The following is an 18,713-nucleotide window of genomic DNA, read 5'->3' as shown; positions in this document are numbered from 1 at the left end:
GAATTTCTTCAAGCCGCTTTGAGTTGAATATATTTTATTCAATATTTTTTACCTTGCTATTCCCCTTTTCCAGCCTATATCAATGCCCAACTTCTAGCTTTGTTTGTATAAAATCTCAGGTTTTGTTTATGCAAAAAAAAGAATTGATTATTTCAATCTTTCCTGTCATGTACTGTTTGACTTCCTTTAATTTATTTTCTTTCATCTTCCTAAATGTGCTTTAGAAAGAAAAGGCAGTTTTCCTGTTTGCATCATGTCACTTTCTAAGACAGCATCTCTTTGCTTCTAAGTGTCAACATTACTGTGTCCGGAGGATTACACCCACCATCTTCTTCCTGATGAATATTCCAAGAATTCTGTAACTATTCATCTTTAGCTGACTCCTGCCCACATATTGTTATGCATTTAGTGTTGGCTTTAGGAAATGTTTCTTTGATCCTCTGTCTGTCCTACCTTTCTTAATTTACTTGTTCTAGCTATTCAGTCCTTGGTCTTTTTCACACTGTTCGTTTTCCTTCCTGCCTGTTTGTTTTCCTCCTCAATGAATCCTCAATTATAATGTGGCTAAGCGCAAATAGTCTTCCTCTATGCAGACACCAGTTGTCTAATGTCCTTCAGCCCCAGGAAATTTTGCTACTGTCCTCATTTCCTATAGTCTTGTACCCAGTCCTGGAGGGTTCATGTTTCCTTCCCCCTTGCTCTCCTGAGCCATATCAGTTCTTGTCACATTTATATCCACATTCTTTACAGAATCCATACTCCTTTTCACACTTCTGCGTCATCATTAATAGTTTGGTTAGTCTGATTTCTAACTTATTAGAGTTGGTGGATGCTCAATCCCTGGAAGCATTCAAGATTAGGTTGGATGGAGCTCTGAGCAACCTGATCTAGCTGAAAATGTCCCTGCTCACTGCAGGCTATTTCCAGCCCAAACTGTGTTATGATTCTTTTTACCTGCATTTTTTCCCTATCACCACATTTTCTGCTTTTCCCATTTCAGTGTATCCAATATCCTAAGATTTATTTTTCCTTGTAATTACTGCTAATTCATCCCTCCTTTCTGTGGTTCTCTTTGAAATGTGGAAATTTCTATGTTAATTCCCTGGCCTGTGACATATTTCTGCCTTTTTCTTGTCACCCTCCCCTTTTTTTTATTTAACTCTACCTGCTCTTTTCCTTCCTTGTGAGACTTCTGTGTTCTTTCTCTTCACACAGATATTTTTTTTCTTTCACTCAGATGATGATGTCCTTCTATAGTCTTTGTCTGCCCTGCTTTCTTTACTGTTCTCATTTGTTACACCCAGATGTCTTATTTCTCATCCCCTGTAGTCATCTGTGTTTGAGCTGTAACCCAGTACTATTCTGCTATTTTCTTTTTGTCTCACTGCATTCCCAAGAGCAGTAATATCCTAGTGTAACTCAAATTAGCTTTGCATGTGCTTTTTTTGGTATTGCATTATTTTATTCTCTTTAATCATCTATTACCTATCAATTTCTGTAATTCCTAATTTAGAGTGGAAGCTCTTCGTGCAGAGTGCATATATTTTCATATCTGTGCAGGACTCTTTGTCATGCACTCCAGATGGATCTCTTTAAAGACATTAAAGACTTTTGCATCTAGATGGTATTTCCACAGTTCCTTACTGCAGATTTTGGGATCCCCTGCTCACTTTATATAAGGAACCATGGAGCTCCAGGGAACAGGGCAACTGAGAGTGTTTGCTCTCAGCATTGATAGATGTAGGAATGTAATCTTCGTTGTTTGTGGGTAGAAGCATAGAAATAGCAAAACAGATTCCCACTGTGGTTAATTATCATGCTAATGACATGCCTACAGAAATTAACAAAGCTTTTTCTGAGAAGCAATTTTTCTTTGATGAAATTAGGCCTTGGCTGAGCAGTACAGTTGGTGTTAGCTTTCTTTTTTTATTTCAGCACCATGAAGCACTCTGCTTTTCTTGATTGCATTGATTAAAGTGGAATGCATATTACTTATCAGGGCAAACTATTTATGATCTTAAAATAATGTGGCTTCACAACCACTTGCAAGTATTTGAAAGGTGGCTTTATGTTAATAGTATTCTTTTTTCTGGACCTAAGTTTCTAAAATTCACTTTTGAGAGAAAAATACATTTCTAAAGGCATTCATCAGCCATTAAATGAATGGTACTTAGTTTATGAAGAAAAGCACTTGAGACTTAGGAAATACCAGATTTATGTTTGCTTCCAGTATAGTAGTTCTGTCCTCTAGTCTTGAACTGAGGCATGATCTAGAAAAAACACAACATGATAAAAGTAGCTGGAAACTCCATCAAAAAGTACACGTGGAGGGTGGCAGTTGATACTATGCAGCAATTATTTCCATGGTGTTTCTGAATGTTGATGCTCCTAAGAACCTCTAAGAAATGTAAAAGTACTTCAGAACAGAGACTTTTGTTTTTTTTTTAAGGGAAGAAGAAAATTCTTTTGTATATGGCTGCAACAAATTGCTTCTTATGCATCACTCAAAGATATGAATCTTGAATTTTGAACAGTATATTGCAGTTCAAATTACAAATTAAGTCGCATTAAACAATGATGTCATCTTTCATCACCTTTCCTAGTGAAGTTGTAGGTTTAATGATTTGTTGATCCTACTTGTTCAGACTTTGGATGGAGCAAACAGCAGTCTCGTGCTCTTCTTCCTTCTGTAACCATTATGTCAGGTTTGCAGATTATTTGTTTAGCCTGGCTGCCAGCTGTGCTTGCATTGGTGTGAAGAGTGTGCAGATGTGCAGAGCAGCTGGGCAGTCAGGACATGCACACTTCCTCGCTGGCCAGCAGCTCTTGACCAGATTTTGCCCAATAGCCAGGTCAAAGAAGGTAGGAGTTTATATGGGATGACAGTGTAATGCTGAACTGCTCTTGACTATGGACATTGGGTGTGTTGGAGAGAAAAAATCGCTCATGGGAGCCTTGAAGAATTGTAGGAATTGCTCCCCTTTCATGGGAAGCATGAAGAGCAAAGGAAAAAGCAGACGTGTTGCGGTTGGAGACAGAGGCTGAAGTCCAAGTGGGCGTCACAGCAGTGTGTTACTATAGGAAAGCTGGACAACTGCTACACATTTTCATCTACCTGAGTTCAGTGCCCTCTGTATACATTAGGCAGTCATAATGCCTAGCTTGGTGATTGGGCCTTTCCCAGAATTCTGTGAGTTTGTGGTGGAATGAGGTGAGTGTGGTCAAACAGCTGAAGTGCTCCTGCTTCTGCACTTACAAATCCTCAGATGCCAAGTAAGCTGCAAATTTAAAAAATCATCTCTACATTGAGAGATTCAAGTGTCTGGGCACACAATATTTTTTCTGAATTAAGCTACTTAGTTGACATCAAATTTTTGTCCAAAGTGGGGCAATCTGAATCCATTTGTGAGTCTGAGCCCTCATTTTTGATTTTTTTGGCCACTGTTTTAAGTGCTATGGTTCATTGAACCAGTAGTCATTTCCCTACACAATGTTTCTTGTGATGATAGACAAACAGTAACAAAGACCACAGGAAAATTATGACCCTGTATTTTTATATGTATTCACCTCTAACTTAATAAATAAACAAAGGAACCTTAAATTTACTTCCTCCAGTAGTGCTTCTGCCTCTGATCCCCGAGGGTCTGCAGTCTGTCAGTTGAGAGTTTCTGTCTGAGACTTATTTCTTGTCCTTGACTTTTGGGTCTGATTTTGTAAGAGTGTACGAATAGTATGATGGGTAATTTTCAAGAAACAATGTTTTTAAAGAAACAAAAGATACTATGTGTAGGCTATGCAAATAAAAATATGATAAATAGCTGAGTGGAAGAAACATGATGTTGGAAAAATAACTTCATATTTCCCCCGTCATAGACTTGCTTGCACTTTTTTACGTGCTTTGAGTACTAGAAAGTTTTGTTGGTTTAGAAATTATCTATCAGTCTCATGATTTTCTAGTAGTTCCTGACATTTCCCAGCCCAGTACAAAAAGATTGGCTGCTTGCCATCTAATTAAAATGCAAAGTTATTGGAAGGATACTAGCATGTCTGCTGAGATTTATGATAAATCTTAGCAAGCATTTCAGCAAGAGTTTCAGAAAATCTCATCTCATCATAAAAAATAGGACTGAAAAAGTATTTACTAAATGAAAAGCTGTGTAGTTATTGCACTAGTTCAAGGTTGGCCTTAGGACATTTTTGCTGCTTAATGAAAGTTTGTGGTGAGAAAATACTGACCTTTGATTTTTCTTAGTGTTTTGTATTGTAGTTGATAGCTCTATTTTTTAGTCTGTGTTTTATGAAAAAAACATTATTTCTTATCGTAAGGCATTTATCCCTCACAATTTTTTCCACCAGGAAATTAAAGTAATCCTAGTGAGGGATAGTTAGGGGATTAGTTTTGGAATTTCTGAATGAGATTTATGGATTAGCATGGTAAATTTAATTGCTATAGAAGTAAATATAGAGTAATAAATAGTAAATAATTTGATTTCTATATCATAGATACTTTAACATGTTACGTGTCAGAGTTCTAGTTATCTAAGAACATCAGCAACCCTTACCTCTCGTAATGTGTCCATCAAACATGAGGCTGTTAGGAACATATTTCAGGAATTATGCATTTGGTTTTAGATCAGAAACATCTTTATTATATTCCAGATTGTTTAAACTAATAAGAGTAGATATTTGCTTTTTCAGGTAACCAGTAAAGATTCACCAAACATCTGTGCTTTGATTACTTGTGACATTGAAATTGTATTCCCCACCCCCTGCAAATTTAGTCCTTTTTTACACTTAATAGTAAATCAGACAATCAGCACAGCAACTCTGAGCCATTTAAGGGGCAAAAGCACGACGCTGCTTGTTTAAGGAATTATTTATTACAGTTTAACACAAAAGTACTCCAACGTACTGTTATCTTTTAATAGGACTCTGCCTGTTTTAGTGTCAACTTTATACCTTCTTTCATATGCTAAGCAAATTTCTGTTACAGTTTACAAAGAACACTATTTACTAAAATTAAAACTACAGTTTATTCAGTTAAACCGTAGTTCACAGCCACATAGATAACTTTAAATTAATTTTTATTCTTCTGTATTTTCTGGGCTTTTATGTGTGGTGATAAGTTTTTAGTAATTGTGGCAACTATTGCTATTGCTTTTTTTAAGAGTTGGTGCTCTTTAAGCAATTTTATCTATTCCCAGCTGACTACCACAGCAGTGGCCACACTGTTATTAATGGCTGGAAGATCCACAACACAGCAAAGAATAAATGGTTTGTATGCATGGCAAAAACCCCTGAAGAGAAGCAAGAATGGCTGGAAGCTATTTTGAAAGAGCGAGAGAGAAGAAAAGGTAGGTTGATAAAATTCCTTGTGTTGCTCTGCCAGAAAGCCATACTGTATTTTTATGTTGAGATATAAGGCAAAACCAGCTGCTAGGCAAACTTGTCATGTCAGGTTCAGCTGAAGATTTATGGATACCAGCCTGGGAAAAATGAATCAAACTTGTACTGGGAAGGGCATAATGTCTTGAATCATATATGCTGGTAGTAAATCTGTTTGAGGAATGGGGAGATGATTTAATCTGTGATTTTACAGCTTATCCTCAACCAGTATAAATTGTCATAAATTCATTGAGACCTGTGTATTATCGTGGTTTGTGGTATCTGAGGGTCTATCCTAAATGCCGCATGGGATTTGTATGCACTGATTTCCTTTGTGACTGGCCAATGGAGTCACTGAAATGAGCAAGCTTTTGGTGTTGGATCTTAATGCGGATGATCCAAACTGAAATGGTACACAACACATTCACAACTCCATCTTGGATGTATTGCCTCCTACCCAGGAAAGTAATCACCATTTCCAATCACCTTTGGAAAACCACTATCTTTCTGAGTAACTGAATTAAAGGGAAAGAATACTTGGATGAAATATAATCCCGATCTCAAATGTGACCATGAATAACTTAACGTGTACAAGGCGAACCCAGCACAAAGTAGAAGCAGGGAAAGATGATGCATCATCTTTTTCTGGAGCTAATTTCATTTGAAAGCCCAAATATCCTAATTAGTATTGCTATTTCAAGGCTTGATATTGAAAGAAAAGATGACCTTTTATTTAGATCTGTGATTCTTTACCTGATTTTTGTAGATTTCCCATTGCCTGTTGCAGTAACTGTTGGTCTGTGCCTCTGTTGTAAATGGACACTATTTTCTTTGGTCTTTTAAAGTGGAATACTGGATTTTCTAGAATCTGTTTTAGGACCAGAGTTTCAAGTAGGATGTCTCAGCACTGGCTAATCAGTAGTGTCATCAGGAATTTATAGCAGAAGAGCTAAAAAGATGCTTTAGAGGTCTAAACTCTTAACACTTTTAAAATATGAAAAATGTTTAAAACATGAAAAAGCAATGTGGTAGACATGGTGCCAAATGGAAAAAACCCAGGTTTGTCTGCTTCTGTATAAGACCTTGTATGGAACTGACTAAAATGTTTTCAGTAAATCTTACTTCTGTGTTAAGTTTCATGGCTCCATTAGGCTCTTGATGCTTTAGGCAAGAAATACAAAGAGTAAGTAGTAGTATTTTATGATGATGAATTCTTACTATTTCACACTTATCAACTGAGCAGCTGGTAATAGAAATGAGTTGGAGCTAAACTTTGGCAAGCTGGAGGTCTGAGGTAGCCATCCCGAAGCCAGTGCATGTCTTAGGATTTTAGCATCCTATGATTTGTGGAAGATTTAAGGTCCTGATGCTCTCAGTGGGATTGCCACCAAGGAGAAACCCATGAAGCGAGGAGGAGATGAGACACACATAGATTCAGATTGCAACAGAGAATTGTCAAAAACGAAATGAGTTGGAAGACTCAGAGATTCAATAGACTGAGAGAAACTAAACCTCTACTTTTACTTGGAATCCATGTAGCAGAAGCTGAACAAATGCTCTGAATTAAGTGATTTAGCAGAGTTTTCAGCTTTTATAATAAAATTATAAACTAGACCACTTTGTGGAATATTTTTACTTGCTAGAGGAAATCAAGATATATTGGAAACTTCTTGCAGAAATTTTCTGTCAATTTGGCGGCTTTCCTGTAAACCCCTGAGGCATTCAGCATGTTAGAAATTTATTTCAAAGGTGGTCATCTTTAAGATTGATGATGCCATGATGACCTTACTTGAAATGCCAATACACATAACAGCATCAACATCCTATATGCTCCAGAAGTAGTATATTAGTTAAGTTTTCTTTTCCCTGGGGTATTCCAAGTTTTATGTGTTTGTGTGACACCACTGGTATCTGGTTCTTGGATGATGAGAGACAATCCTTGTTCTGTTCCCAGTACCACTGTTGGCTTCTCATGACAGACACATTTCTTCAGGCTGTGTTTTCAGAACTAAAGAAGTGCCAGACCCTTAGTCAGATGGAATATCATAGAATGACTTGGGTTGAAGGGGGTCATAAAGATCTCCTAGTTCCAGCTCCCCTGCCAAGCCTGAATGCTTCTGTGGGAAAGGGGGGAATTCTCTATGTGAAACTATCATATGTATATCTGATAACTTGTTACTACTATTAACTGGAAATTTGGAAAATATTCCTTTCAGTGAAGATCTCTTTATGATAAGTGCAAAACCAAGGCTCCTTATTTTACACTTGTGAACACATGACTACTCCCTTGCAAATGTTCATATACTGGTGTCAGTTATTACTACAAAATAAATGGTGATGTAGATAGTCTAACAAATTAAATTCTCTCTGAGAAAAACATCTTTTAGTTATGCTTTATGAAGATCAGATGTTCATGGTTTAACTTGGATGTGGAAACCCAGGGCAAGGGGGATATCCCCCTGTCTGCCCTGGGTTGCTCTGACTCCCAGGAAAACACTGACTTTGACCATCATTCATGGAGAAAATAATGAAAATTAGTTCTTTAACTTTTTTTCATATGTAAAATACTAGTATTGCTTTTCTGTTTCAGGGAAGATACTGAAATATAATGGCAATATAACTTCATAAAATGTTAATGCATTTTTGGCAGGTTTAAAATTGGGCATGGAACAGGACACTTGGGTGATGATCTCTGAGCAAGGAGAAAGATTGTACAAAATGATGTGCAAACAGGGGAATCTCATCAAAGACAGGAAGAGGAAATTAACTACTTTCCCCAAATGCTTTCTTGGAAGGTATTATATGCATTTGATAGCACGAATTCTTACCATCTAAACCCACATTTTAAATTTGCTTTGGGATTCTGTAGAAACCGCACTTCATTTGTAATGTCTGTTAGGCCTATTTACCTCACAGAATTTAGCCAGAATATAAAATAATCTGCCTGAAATTTATGAATGTGTACTCGTTTTGCAAACTAGCTCAATTAAAGAGACAAGGCTGCAAAGGGCATGATGAAAATATGGAAATGCATCAAGTGAATTAGTTTATCCCAGGAGATAATTCCTGACTTTTAAATTCATTTTGTCTTTGGAATGACTAGTTTGGGGTGCAAAATTTTATTTATTCCACCTAAGTAATCTTTTTTTTTTTTTTAAAACAGCTTCTGTCCTCCTGTTGCTTGAAGGTCAGGAACAGTTAGAAAATAAGGTTTACATGTTTAAATTATCAGGAGGATCTTTATAATGCCTTATTATGCCTATGGCTTGAGAAGACTGAAAAAGAAATAGATGCCCTTAAAATGTGTATATATAAAAAAAATCATTTGGGAGATGGAAGGTTTATCACTTATTTGGCCATAAGATAAGTATGAAAAGTTATGACCATAAGTTAAGTGTAAAAAGCATTTTTATAAAATAGAGTGTTTTGCACAAAAAAGTTGAGAAGATACCACTAGGTTCAAAAGGGGAAATAAAACTTGGTAGAGTCTTATGGGCTGTCAGAAGTGGTACAGTTGAAGAGATTTGAAATCAGGATTCAGATTAATGATTCAGTTATGGCAGAATCATGTTTCCTCAGTAGTGTTGTTGGATGCAGGTGAAGAACACACTCATGGTGAGGAGCCATTTAAATCAACCATCAAATGGCTTCTTTTCAGTGCTATCTTTGGAGTGAACTGTTTTGAAGAATGCTTCTGCTGGTCCCAGGGTCACCAATTAAAACCCATGAATGTGAATGTTGCACTACCTCATTGCACTTTTCTTTTGATTTGTAACATGCACATCTTATGTGCTGTAGATCCAATGTCTCTGAACTATGTCACCTTTGCTTGGTAGAAGCCAGGCAGTTTCTTCACATGAATATATATTTGGTATATATGCTCTGGATGTCAATATGTTTGATACACCTTGGAAGTAACTAGCCTACTGTTTATACTGTGGTTGTGTTCTGCCATCCTGGCATACCTGCCCTGGGCAGGTGCAGTAGGAATGCCTGGGATTGTCTGTCTGATCAAATGCAGCTATGCTAGTTGAGGATATCCCAGAAAACATGGAAAATCATTACTATGTACCAGGTTAACATCATGCATGGAAAAGTTCTGAGCAGAAATGACATCTCATGGGAAACCATATGTGGTTATATCAAAATAATAGAAAAGCTGTAAAGTGTGAGTTTTTTAAAGGTGATATCACATTTTGAGGATCATTAGGCTAAAGAATCATTTACAAGACTAGTAAGAAACTCTAGTAATGGAGAGGGACATGCAGTAGATCTGGTATGAGATGTAAAATTTGTTTTCTGTATCTGTTTTTTCAGTGAATTTGTGTCCTGGCTATTGGAAATCGGAGAGATACACAAATCTGAAGAAGGTGTTCATCTTGGCCAAGCTTTACTAGAGAATGGCATAATTCACCATGGTAAATAGACCTAGTTTTAACTGACTTGTTTTCAAGATAATTGTTGTAACTAGGATGGACTTAATTTTGTTTGACAAAAAGATGGTCTTGTTAACACAAGACAGGTTGTGGAATCTGCATGATAGCCTTCCAGGGGCCTCATGGGGCCATTGTCCATGTCCATAGCAGATTTACTGGGGCAAGGCTCCACTGATTTAATCAGATTTTCTCTATGCTGATGGGATCACAACATCAGGAAAAAGCATCTAGAGAAACACTGCTGTTCTTTTGTAAGGAAAAAGAAATTCTGGGGAAACACAGAATAGTACACTGCTTGTAAGGATTCTAAACTTAATTAAGGCCAGGCATTTTAGGGAAGGTGTTCAATTAAGAATTTTACATGGCAGTGAGTCACATCTGGCTATTTTGATAAATGTGCCTGCTCATCTGTTAGCTGTTACAAGTGGAGCTGATGAATCTGTAACCCAACAGTTTAATCTTTCGAATTTTTAGGCCTTCTCTTCACTACATTGTATAGTCACTAAAATTGATATTTTGATGCTGAAATTTACAATCAACTCTCTGCATTTAGCTTATTGTGGAGAGAAGTATCACTGAAAAGGTTCAATTTTTTAGCCAGTAAGAAGATATGATTTTTGCAGGTAATTTGCTTTGGCAAAATTTTTCTCTTACAAGAGCATGTCCTTATCTCTGCTGTTATTACAAGGTATAGTCTAACAGGATCATATAAGTAAACTGAAGAGACTTCTGGATTTGAAGCCATGTTTTACAGAATATGATAGGTACAGTCACTCAAAATAGAGCTGTCAAGTTAGTTACCATGCCATCATAGATCCAGGGTGGAATCTCTGATAATATACATTTTAATACTTCTGTACTCCAGCCAGCAATTAATTTAATATTTAATTTAAGTTCTTTGCAATTATTTTAGTGTCCTTGAGTGGAAAGAAAGTGGGAGAAACATAGTGCCACTGAGCTGGGTGTGTTTTAAACATATGCGGAGTAGGCGGAAAAATATTAAGGTTATTCATCAGTAGTCATGTAGTCGTCATTTCTTTAATGTCAGTCTACGTGATTTTCTTCCACCATCATTCAAATGTCAGATGCTATTATGTTTACTACACACACTGAACTGTTTTCAATAGAATGATTCTGTTGCCAGAGATTCTTCTCCTGATGTTGTAATTTATATCCTAAATACACCCATAGATTTTTTCAATGCAAAGTTAAATGAATATTGTGTAACTTCATGAGATAAAAGGGTAATTATATTAGAGCATAGAAATGTGAGCCAGACATGCTACTTTGAATAGTGAATCCAGCTGTAATTCACTGAAAATAGCATTCCTAAAATAAAGTTGAATGAACCATCTGTTTTCACAGAGGGAGCAAGGGAGGAAGAACGTTTGGCTGTTATTTACATTGCAAATATTGTAGAGGCCTTTGTTGAGAGCTTGCATATTCAGCAGGCTGGCCATTATTGTCACTGTGCTGGAGTTCATTCTAGCAATGACAGAACCATGTTGTGATGGACATTGTTGTACTTCCTGATGTGTGAACTCTAGTAAGCAGAAAAGTTACAGTTTTTCAGTTTTTTTTCCCCTCTCCTTTTATATAGGGGGGAAAATCTGTTTGTATGCTGCTATTTTAAAGCTACCTGGTGGAATTCTCTGATATTTTAAATGAGTGATACCAGTCATTGGTATGAGGTTCTTTGTCCACTCGCTGCAGCTGATCAGAGATGGAAGCCTTATCTCAATGGATTAAGGAGCTTTGTAGTTACAAAAATAAACTGAATATCCAATAGTTTTAAAATGAATAGGTATTTATGTGACTATGCAGTTTCTTGGACTGATGTAATGATCTGATTTTAAATTACCTTGGCAAAAAAATTAAAAGACCAGTTTAAACCTTGATCAGTTCCCTTTTTGTAGCATATGCCATATAAATACCTATCCCAGCATAAATGTGGGTACAGTGTTGGAAATGACACACAAAACAACTTGGCTTTTCTTATTTTATTGGTAATGCAGCTTTTTGTGAGCTTAAGTGTTTGAAACCCAAAATGTTCCAGCTCTGTGAAGCTACTCCCTTAGTTTCTGGTGCACTGTGGTAAGTTGGGACTGCAGAGACAGACTGGTACGTGTGTTCCTCAGAGGACATAGCCTGCTCTGTCTATCAAGGGCATGCAAGAAAGGAAAGGTCCTTTGTCATCCTGGTTCCCTCCCAGCACAACCCTGTAAGAGTGAGGAATAATTTGGTTTTAGGCAAAATTGTCTTGATGGTGTTTTTTTTTTTATTTTCAGAACTTACTGGTTATAAAGAACTCTTTTTATTCATTAATCTATTGGAATACATTATTTTTCTTCAACAGTAGGAATATTTTTTAATTATAGAGCTAGAAGACATCTTTTTTTTCTTAGTTAAATGGTCACATGCCATTAAAATTCAAGTAGGTACTTAGGTTAGCCATTATATGTGAAAATTTTGTAGTCTGTATCTCAAGTATTTAGAGGCAAGGATATGTGAAAGAACTTAGAAATTATTTTGAATAACCATCAGTTCAATTGGAATAGTGTCCTGGGCTTTAATGTTGGTAGATATATCAGATGCAGGTAGAGATATTATTTTGCTCTTGCATGTGACACTTAATATATGAAGTACAGTTTTTATGCCTATGTATCAGATCATGTGTAGAAATACTAAGGAGCTTGAAAAGGCGTGAAAAACGATGTAGATGGAAGGCACCTCACTATACAAAGTTTATGATGCCTAACTAAATTTTTGGAAGAGAATTATGTATGATGGCTTAATCACTTGCTATAGGAAGGCATGCACAGAATTACCTAGCTCTCTCAGTTGTGTTACTCTGATAAATAAAGATATTACAGCATGCTCCTTTATCAGTTGATGACATGTAAATTGACTTTCAAAATTAAAGCATACAACTGCAAGTAAAGCTGTAATTAATAAAATAGTTATCTTAGGATGGTGATAATTCCTAAGCCTGTCCTCAACCATCAAATGGATCAGCTGTTTTTCAGAAAGATCTGTAGCAGTACAGTTTCCAGGAGAACTTTTGTATCCTATGATATGACCTGTTTTGACAAAACACTTGAAGTTGTGACGTTTGTTGCTGGAAGCTTGTGAAACTCTGGAAGTCCAGCTGTTAAGATCCTTTTTCCCAGGTCCTTGGGGAAATAGATTATCAACATCTTCGTAATAAGGTGGCTGTATATAGAGGGAGACGTTCCTCTCTCCTTTGTTCCCACTGAAAGACTCTTCAAATATGTTATGAAGTGTTTGTAGATTTACTGAATCATCTGAGATTGGCCTTATCAAGAATGAGGACAGAAAATAATGTGGAAGAATAATATGAATAGTTGCAAAATAAGTCTTATTTGACTATTTGCTTGATAAGCTCTGCAAAAGCACTGAAGACTAAAAAGATTTGAGTGCCTAATTTTTCATGCTGTCCCCCCGCCTGTCTTCCTTATCCTTTGCCCTGTGACTTGAAACTGTTTGTTTTCTTCTGTACTACTTAAATGTTGTAAGAAATATTGTCACCAGAGGCATAAAGGAGCTTAGGGCAGATGATCTAATTGGACTTCCTGGCCTCCCTGTTTGAAATCTACCTATTGCTGTGTTTAGGGCTCGTCTTAGAAAAAATGATGCTGGCCTTCTTCTCTCTCCTTGGTTTCTCCAGAAAGTCATCTAACAATGCCTTTTTTTTTTTTTTTAATTTAGTTACAGATAAGCACCAATTCAAACCCGAACACATGCTGTACAGATTCCGATATGATGATGGAACATACTATCCCAGAAATGAGATGCAGGATGTGATCTCCAAGGTACAGAATAAAATAGTTGCTGTTATTAGCAAGAACACATCAGAAACTGAGATTCTGCTTGAAAAGTAATGTAAGATTTACTGGAATAAACAACAGTCCCTCACAGTTACCACTCTATATTTATGTGAATCAAATTCAGTTTTCCATTTCTAAGCTTTTGGTTAATTTTTACACATTTTAAATACAAAATGATAGTTTGCTATTATATAGTTATAGTTGCTATTCAGTGGTTTTATATGCAGGATGCACTGCTTTGTTTCTGGGTAATCCTGAAGCTGAGGTTCAGTCTATTGTATTTTTAGTCCCTTCTCATAGATATGAAGATATATGTAGGAAACTGCTTTCAAATTTCTCTAAAATCTGAGTGTCCTTTATTAGTGTCCTATCTAGGCAGTAAATCTATAGTCACATAGCTGTTTAGACATAATAGGTTATACTACCCACCTATGTTACTGACAACAATAAAAAAATTGATCAAAGTTTCCTTTAAACACATTAATATTCAGATTTGTCATGATTTGGAGTCAGTAGAAAATGTCTGCATTTGGGTATTACACTGCAGTATAATTTAATTTTTGCTCCACTTGTCAATATAAAATGCATCTAGAGGAATCTACAATACTGAACTCCCAGGCAGAGCAAAGTAGGATGGAATCTAGTCTGACACAAGTTTTAGTCATTATACTTGCATATTGCAAATATAATTGCTTTTTGATAGTTTCCTAAGTAATACTAATGTGTTTTTCTTTTTTTTTTTAATACAGTTTTCTGATGGTAGTTTCTTAAACTACTGCAGATGTAGAATTTATTTGCTTTTAATAGAAAACATTTTTAATCTTTGAATCTTTTTGCATTTTTAAAATTGATTATTTATAATTCTAATTTGTAAGAAAAGTATTGATGCATATAATGAAATGCAGTGGTTTTTACTTTAATTACTCAGTTGTGAGTAGAATAGCAACCAGTGTTTGGGACAACCTTAATGCATGGAAACATTGATTTATTTTTTTATTTCTAAGTATTTCAAACCTTCAGAATTTTTTAATGCTACCTTAAAGTTAATCTGTTTTGCATGTGTCTCACTAAACTTAGGTTAGCTTGGAAATGTTTTTGTTCTCATAATTTATTCATCAATATTGTTATCGGAAACATTGTTTTGGCCCATGAAAATACATAGAAATTTGAACAGATCTTTTTACTATGTAAATGAAATCCATTGGCAGCATTCAGGCTTCCTTACTATGTCCCTGCCTCTTGTCTTTGATGTGAATGTGTGGTTAACTCACCACCTCTTTCTCTTTAACAGGGTGTACGACTGTACTGTCGCCTTCACAGTCTATTTACCCCAGTAATTAGGTGAGTCCAATTGGAAAATCCTGAGGGAGTCATTTGGAAGATGTACATGATCTGAAGATACTGTGTTTGAATGTAGGAACCTAACCCATCCTTTCAAGATTGGTCTTTTGAGAGTAATCAGATAAAATTGAAATGCTGTCAAGACAAAAAGCATAACTGAACCACTAAATGGCTGCCAACTCTGTTCAATATGACTTTTTAAATGGACTTCAAGAGCCTCCTAGGTCCTGATGGATATGCTTCTATGCTTACTGTATATATTAGTGCACTCCTTTACTAATACAACATTACCTCATTTGAATAGTCCCAGAACAACACATCTGCCTTTATACTCCAATGACAATATCGCTCAAATAAGTTGTGATCAGCCTCCTCCTTCTGTCTACAAGGAAGACTTAATTTGCTATTTTTTTCTCCAGAGAAAACTTCTCAACCATTATTAAGTGTTCAGTTCATGCTTGCACTAACTTGCTTATAAACTACAATTATTTTTCTCTTTCTTCTGAGTTTTTGTTTGATTTTGAAAAATTGTTTTGTGTTATTTTGGACAGGGATAAAGACTATCACTTGAGAACCTACAAATCTGTGGTTATGGCTAACAAATTCATAGACTGGTTGATTGCCCAGGCAAGTAGACACCTTTGGATTTATGTATATTTTGCACTTAAATTCTGATTTGAAAGCTAATGATATATGAAGAACAACATACAAACACTTTGTGTAGTGTAATCCTCTTAAACCAGTAAAGTAACAGAAATCAGCTGTCATCAGCTATGCTTTTCATCCCTATTGTGCTTCTCTTCCTTATCTGAAATGGAATTGAAATGTTTTGACGACACTTAGCTTTGTGATTCAGCATATAACACTGCCTATAGCTTAAAATGAAATGAAAAGAGAACCTCTAAATTACTAACTAGATGTGCAATAGTCAGTAGCAATTTGCTGCCATCAATTCTGTTTCATTTTAAACAAATGAGAAAAAACAACATGGTATCCTGTTCACTTTGTCAACATGCACTAGTTCCATAAAATAAGTTTAAAACTTCGATGCTTATAGGATCTGTTATGTTCATTTTTTATGGAGAATGGAGCCTTACTTATTTTCCTATTTATTTGTAATTGTAGAGCATTATGGCATATAAAGGTCCCTTTCAACCCAAACTGCTATCTGATGCTATGATAAATATGTATATACTTGTTATATATATATATATATATATATATATATATATACAAACACACACACACACATATATATATATATATATATGCTAGAAATGTATACATAAAGGTGATGGTGGCAAATGTAATCTGCAGCAACTGCCATCCCTGTGAGATTATGCCATTGTGCACAGTTTCCATTTTGTTAATATTTTTAAATACATTTTAAAAATGTACTGTGTTTTCTCAGGGGGATTGCCGGACAAGGGAGGAAGCTATGATATTTGGTGTAGCTCTTTGTGATAATGGGTTTATGCACCATGGTAAGTAAATACATTCTGTACAAGCTACACTTACTTTCTGTTTAATGTTATCTGCACAATTGGAAGGAAATGCAGAGGCTGATAAAGATATTACAGAACAGATGGAAAGTTCTTCTATTGTATCACTAAAGAGATTGATGCTACAGTCTTCAAGGAAAAAAGTATTGTGTACTCTGCAAATTATATCAAATTTTATAGCAAGTGCTGAGGAATTAATCCTCTAAAGGATTTAGTGGGGGCAGTTTTATTCATCACTTTGCAAGAAATGTCTTAAGAAAGTAATGCATGGTTGGCAGTGATGAGACAATAAAAATAACGTAGGAAGGAAATGTGAGATTTTGGGGGGAATTAATAATGTATGAAGGAGCAGGACTTCAAAAAAGTGGTGACAGTGGGAGAAAGTGGATTGGGAAAAAATGAGAAAATCATAAGGATAGCAGAGAACAAAGAAAGGAGAGGAGACCAGAGATATGTGCAGCACCAAAATTAAGGTGAACAAGGACTCATTTAAGACCATCAGAGGGAAGTTTTCAGTGAAAGGGTTGAAGTAGTACGTCATTTACTGAAATGAAAAGAGGAAGAAACATTTTTTATCAGTTTGTTTAGACAAGGGGTTGAGAACATACTCTCTGGTATTGTTCATTCTTTTTCCTTTGACTTTTGAACACACAAACTGCATCCATTGTCTGTTTTGCTTGCTTCCACATCCCCAGTAAACCTGTTTCTAATTCTAAACCCAGCATGCTTCACCATCTGGAGAGTGCCACAACTTGGTGGTGAGCATCTTCAGCAGCTGTCCAGCAGAACTTTTCAAAATCATGTTTTAAAATCCCTTTTAGGAAGAAACCTTGTGCTTAGTACTTTCACTAAAACTATTTCAGGCTAATGCATCTTTCTCAGCTTGGTGGAATCCAGATATTGTAGTTGAAAAAATGAGCTTAGTGATACCTATCTCTCTGTAATGAATTTGTAATTCGGTAATGAATCCAAATAACAATAGTTGTCTATGTTAAAAGATTTCCCTAGATTCACACACACAAAAATATTTTGCTAGCATTCAATATGTGTATGCATGTTCAGTATTTAATGTCTCATGAAAGACACGATATTCAAAAGTTGAAAAGAAAATAAAGATTAATATGTGTGGGTTTCTGTCATACAGTGTTAGAGAAAAGTGAATTTAAAGATGAACCACTGCTGTTCCGTTTTTATGCGGATGAAGAAATGGAAGGATCAAATATGAAGCACAGACTCATGAAACATGATCTGAAAGTAGTGGAAAATGTCATAGCCAAGTCATTACTGGTGAGTGAAACACCATCACTGTGTGTGTTGATGAATAAAAAAATTGGTCATAGTGAAAATGTATTAGGACAGTTTATTCTTATTTAATGAAGACATAATTCAGTTTGTATCAATGCCTTTCTGAACAATATTTAATTTTTTTTTTACAGATTAAATCTAATGAAGGAACCTATGGTTTTGGTTTAGAAGATAAAAATAAGGTGCCAATTATAAAAGTGGTGGAGAAAGGATCAAATGCTGAGGTATGGAATATTATAAATTATCTTTCCTGTTGTATTTACTTTATCACAAATGTATGTTTTGTACCTAATGTAGGAAAGTCTATAGTAGTAGAAGGCGACAGTGAACACTTACCAAGAAAGCTATGCCTATGAATCTTATTTCCTTTTCCCCTTTTTTTGTTGTTGTTTTTGGTTTGTTTGTTTGTTTTCTTTTTAGTTTTTTGTTTTGTTTAAAATATTGTTTTGACCACAGTTTTGACACTTATTTTCTGCTCAGCTAAATTGTCATATTGATTGATGATATAAAAGTTGTAATTATATTTTTATGCATTTTATAATATTCCAGTGATAACATTAATCATAATTGGAATAAACATTATTGGTAGAATATGAAATGGGTATAGAGCTAGTTTGTGAGTTGCAGTTGATATATTTCATAGTAAAGGATGTATGAAGCTTTAGATAAAATCTAAAATCTATTCTGAATGAATAAATTACAGCCTTCCTGTTTGGCAGCATTGCTTTAGATTCTCTTTGGGTTAATTAATATTCTACTGAGCAGCATGGGAGTCTGTACATATAAAGATAAAGTATGATGCTCTTTCATGAGAGAAAAACTTGGACTTAGATTTCAAGGCTTTCCAAATCTCATGGCAGAGTACAAATTTAAATTATAAATAGACTGAGCAAATG

The 18,713-nt window shown here is 35.5% G+C and overlaps 1 protein-coding gene across 2 annotated transcripts in view; it reads left to right on the top strand.

The window, feature by feature from the left end:
- Nucleotides 1-18,713, top strand: part of PREX2 (phosphatidylinositol-3,4,5-trisphosphate dependent Rac exchange factor 2) — a 172,333-nt gene that overhangs the window by 66,008 nt on the left and 87,612 nt on the right. For both annotated transcript variants that reach the window (XM_068187119.1, XM_068187116.1), the window contains 9 exons: nt 5,205-5,354; nt 8,036-8,180; nt 9,703-9,803; nt 13,551-13,654; nt 14,961-15,010; nt 15,562-15,637; nt 16,422-16,494; nt 17,657-17,799; nt 17,949-18,041. In XM_068187119.1, coding sequence (XP_068043220.1) covers nt 5,205-5,354; nt 8,036-8,180; nt 9,703-9,803; nt 13,551-13,654; nt 14,961-15,010; nt 15,562-15,637; nt 16,422-16,494; nt 17,657-17,799; nt 17,949-18,041 — 935 coding nt within the window. The remainder of the gene's footprint in view (nt 1-5,204; nt 5,355-8,035; nt 8,181-9,702; nt 9,804-13,550; nt 13,655-14,960; nt 15,011-15,561; nt 15,638-16,421; nt 16,495-17,656; nt 17,800-17,948; nt 18,042-18,713) is intronic.

The sequence above is a fragment of the Anomalospiza imberbis genome, chromosome 1, assembly GCF_031753505.1.
Source record: "Anomalospiza imberbis isolate Cuckoo-Finch-1a 21T00152 chromosome 1, ASM3175350v1, whole genome shotgun sequence".
In the NCBI taxonomy this organism is placed as follows: domain Eukaryota; kingdom Metazoa; phylum Chordata; class Aves; order Passeriformes; family Viduidae; genus Anomalospiza; species Anomalospiza imberbis.
The sequence above is the reverse complement of the archived record's forward strand: the minus strand, read 5'-3'. Positions and strand labels throughout refer to the sequence as shown.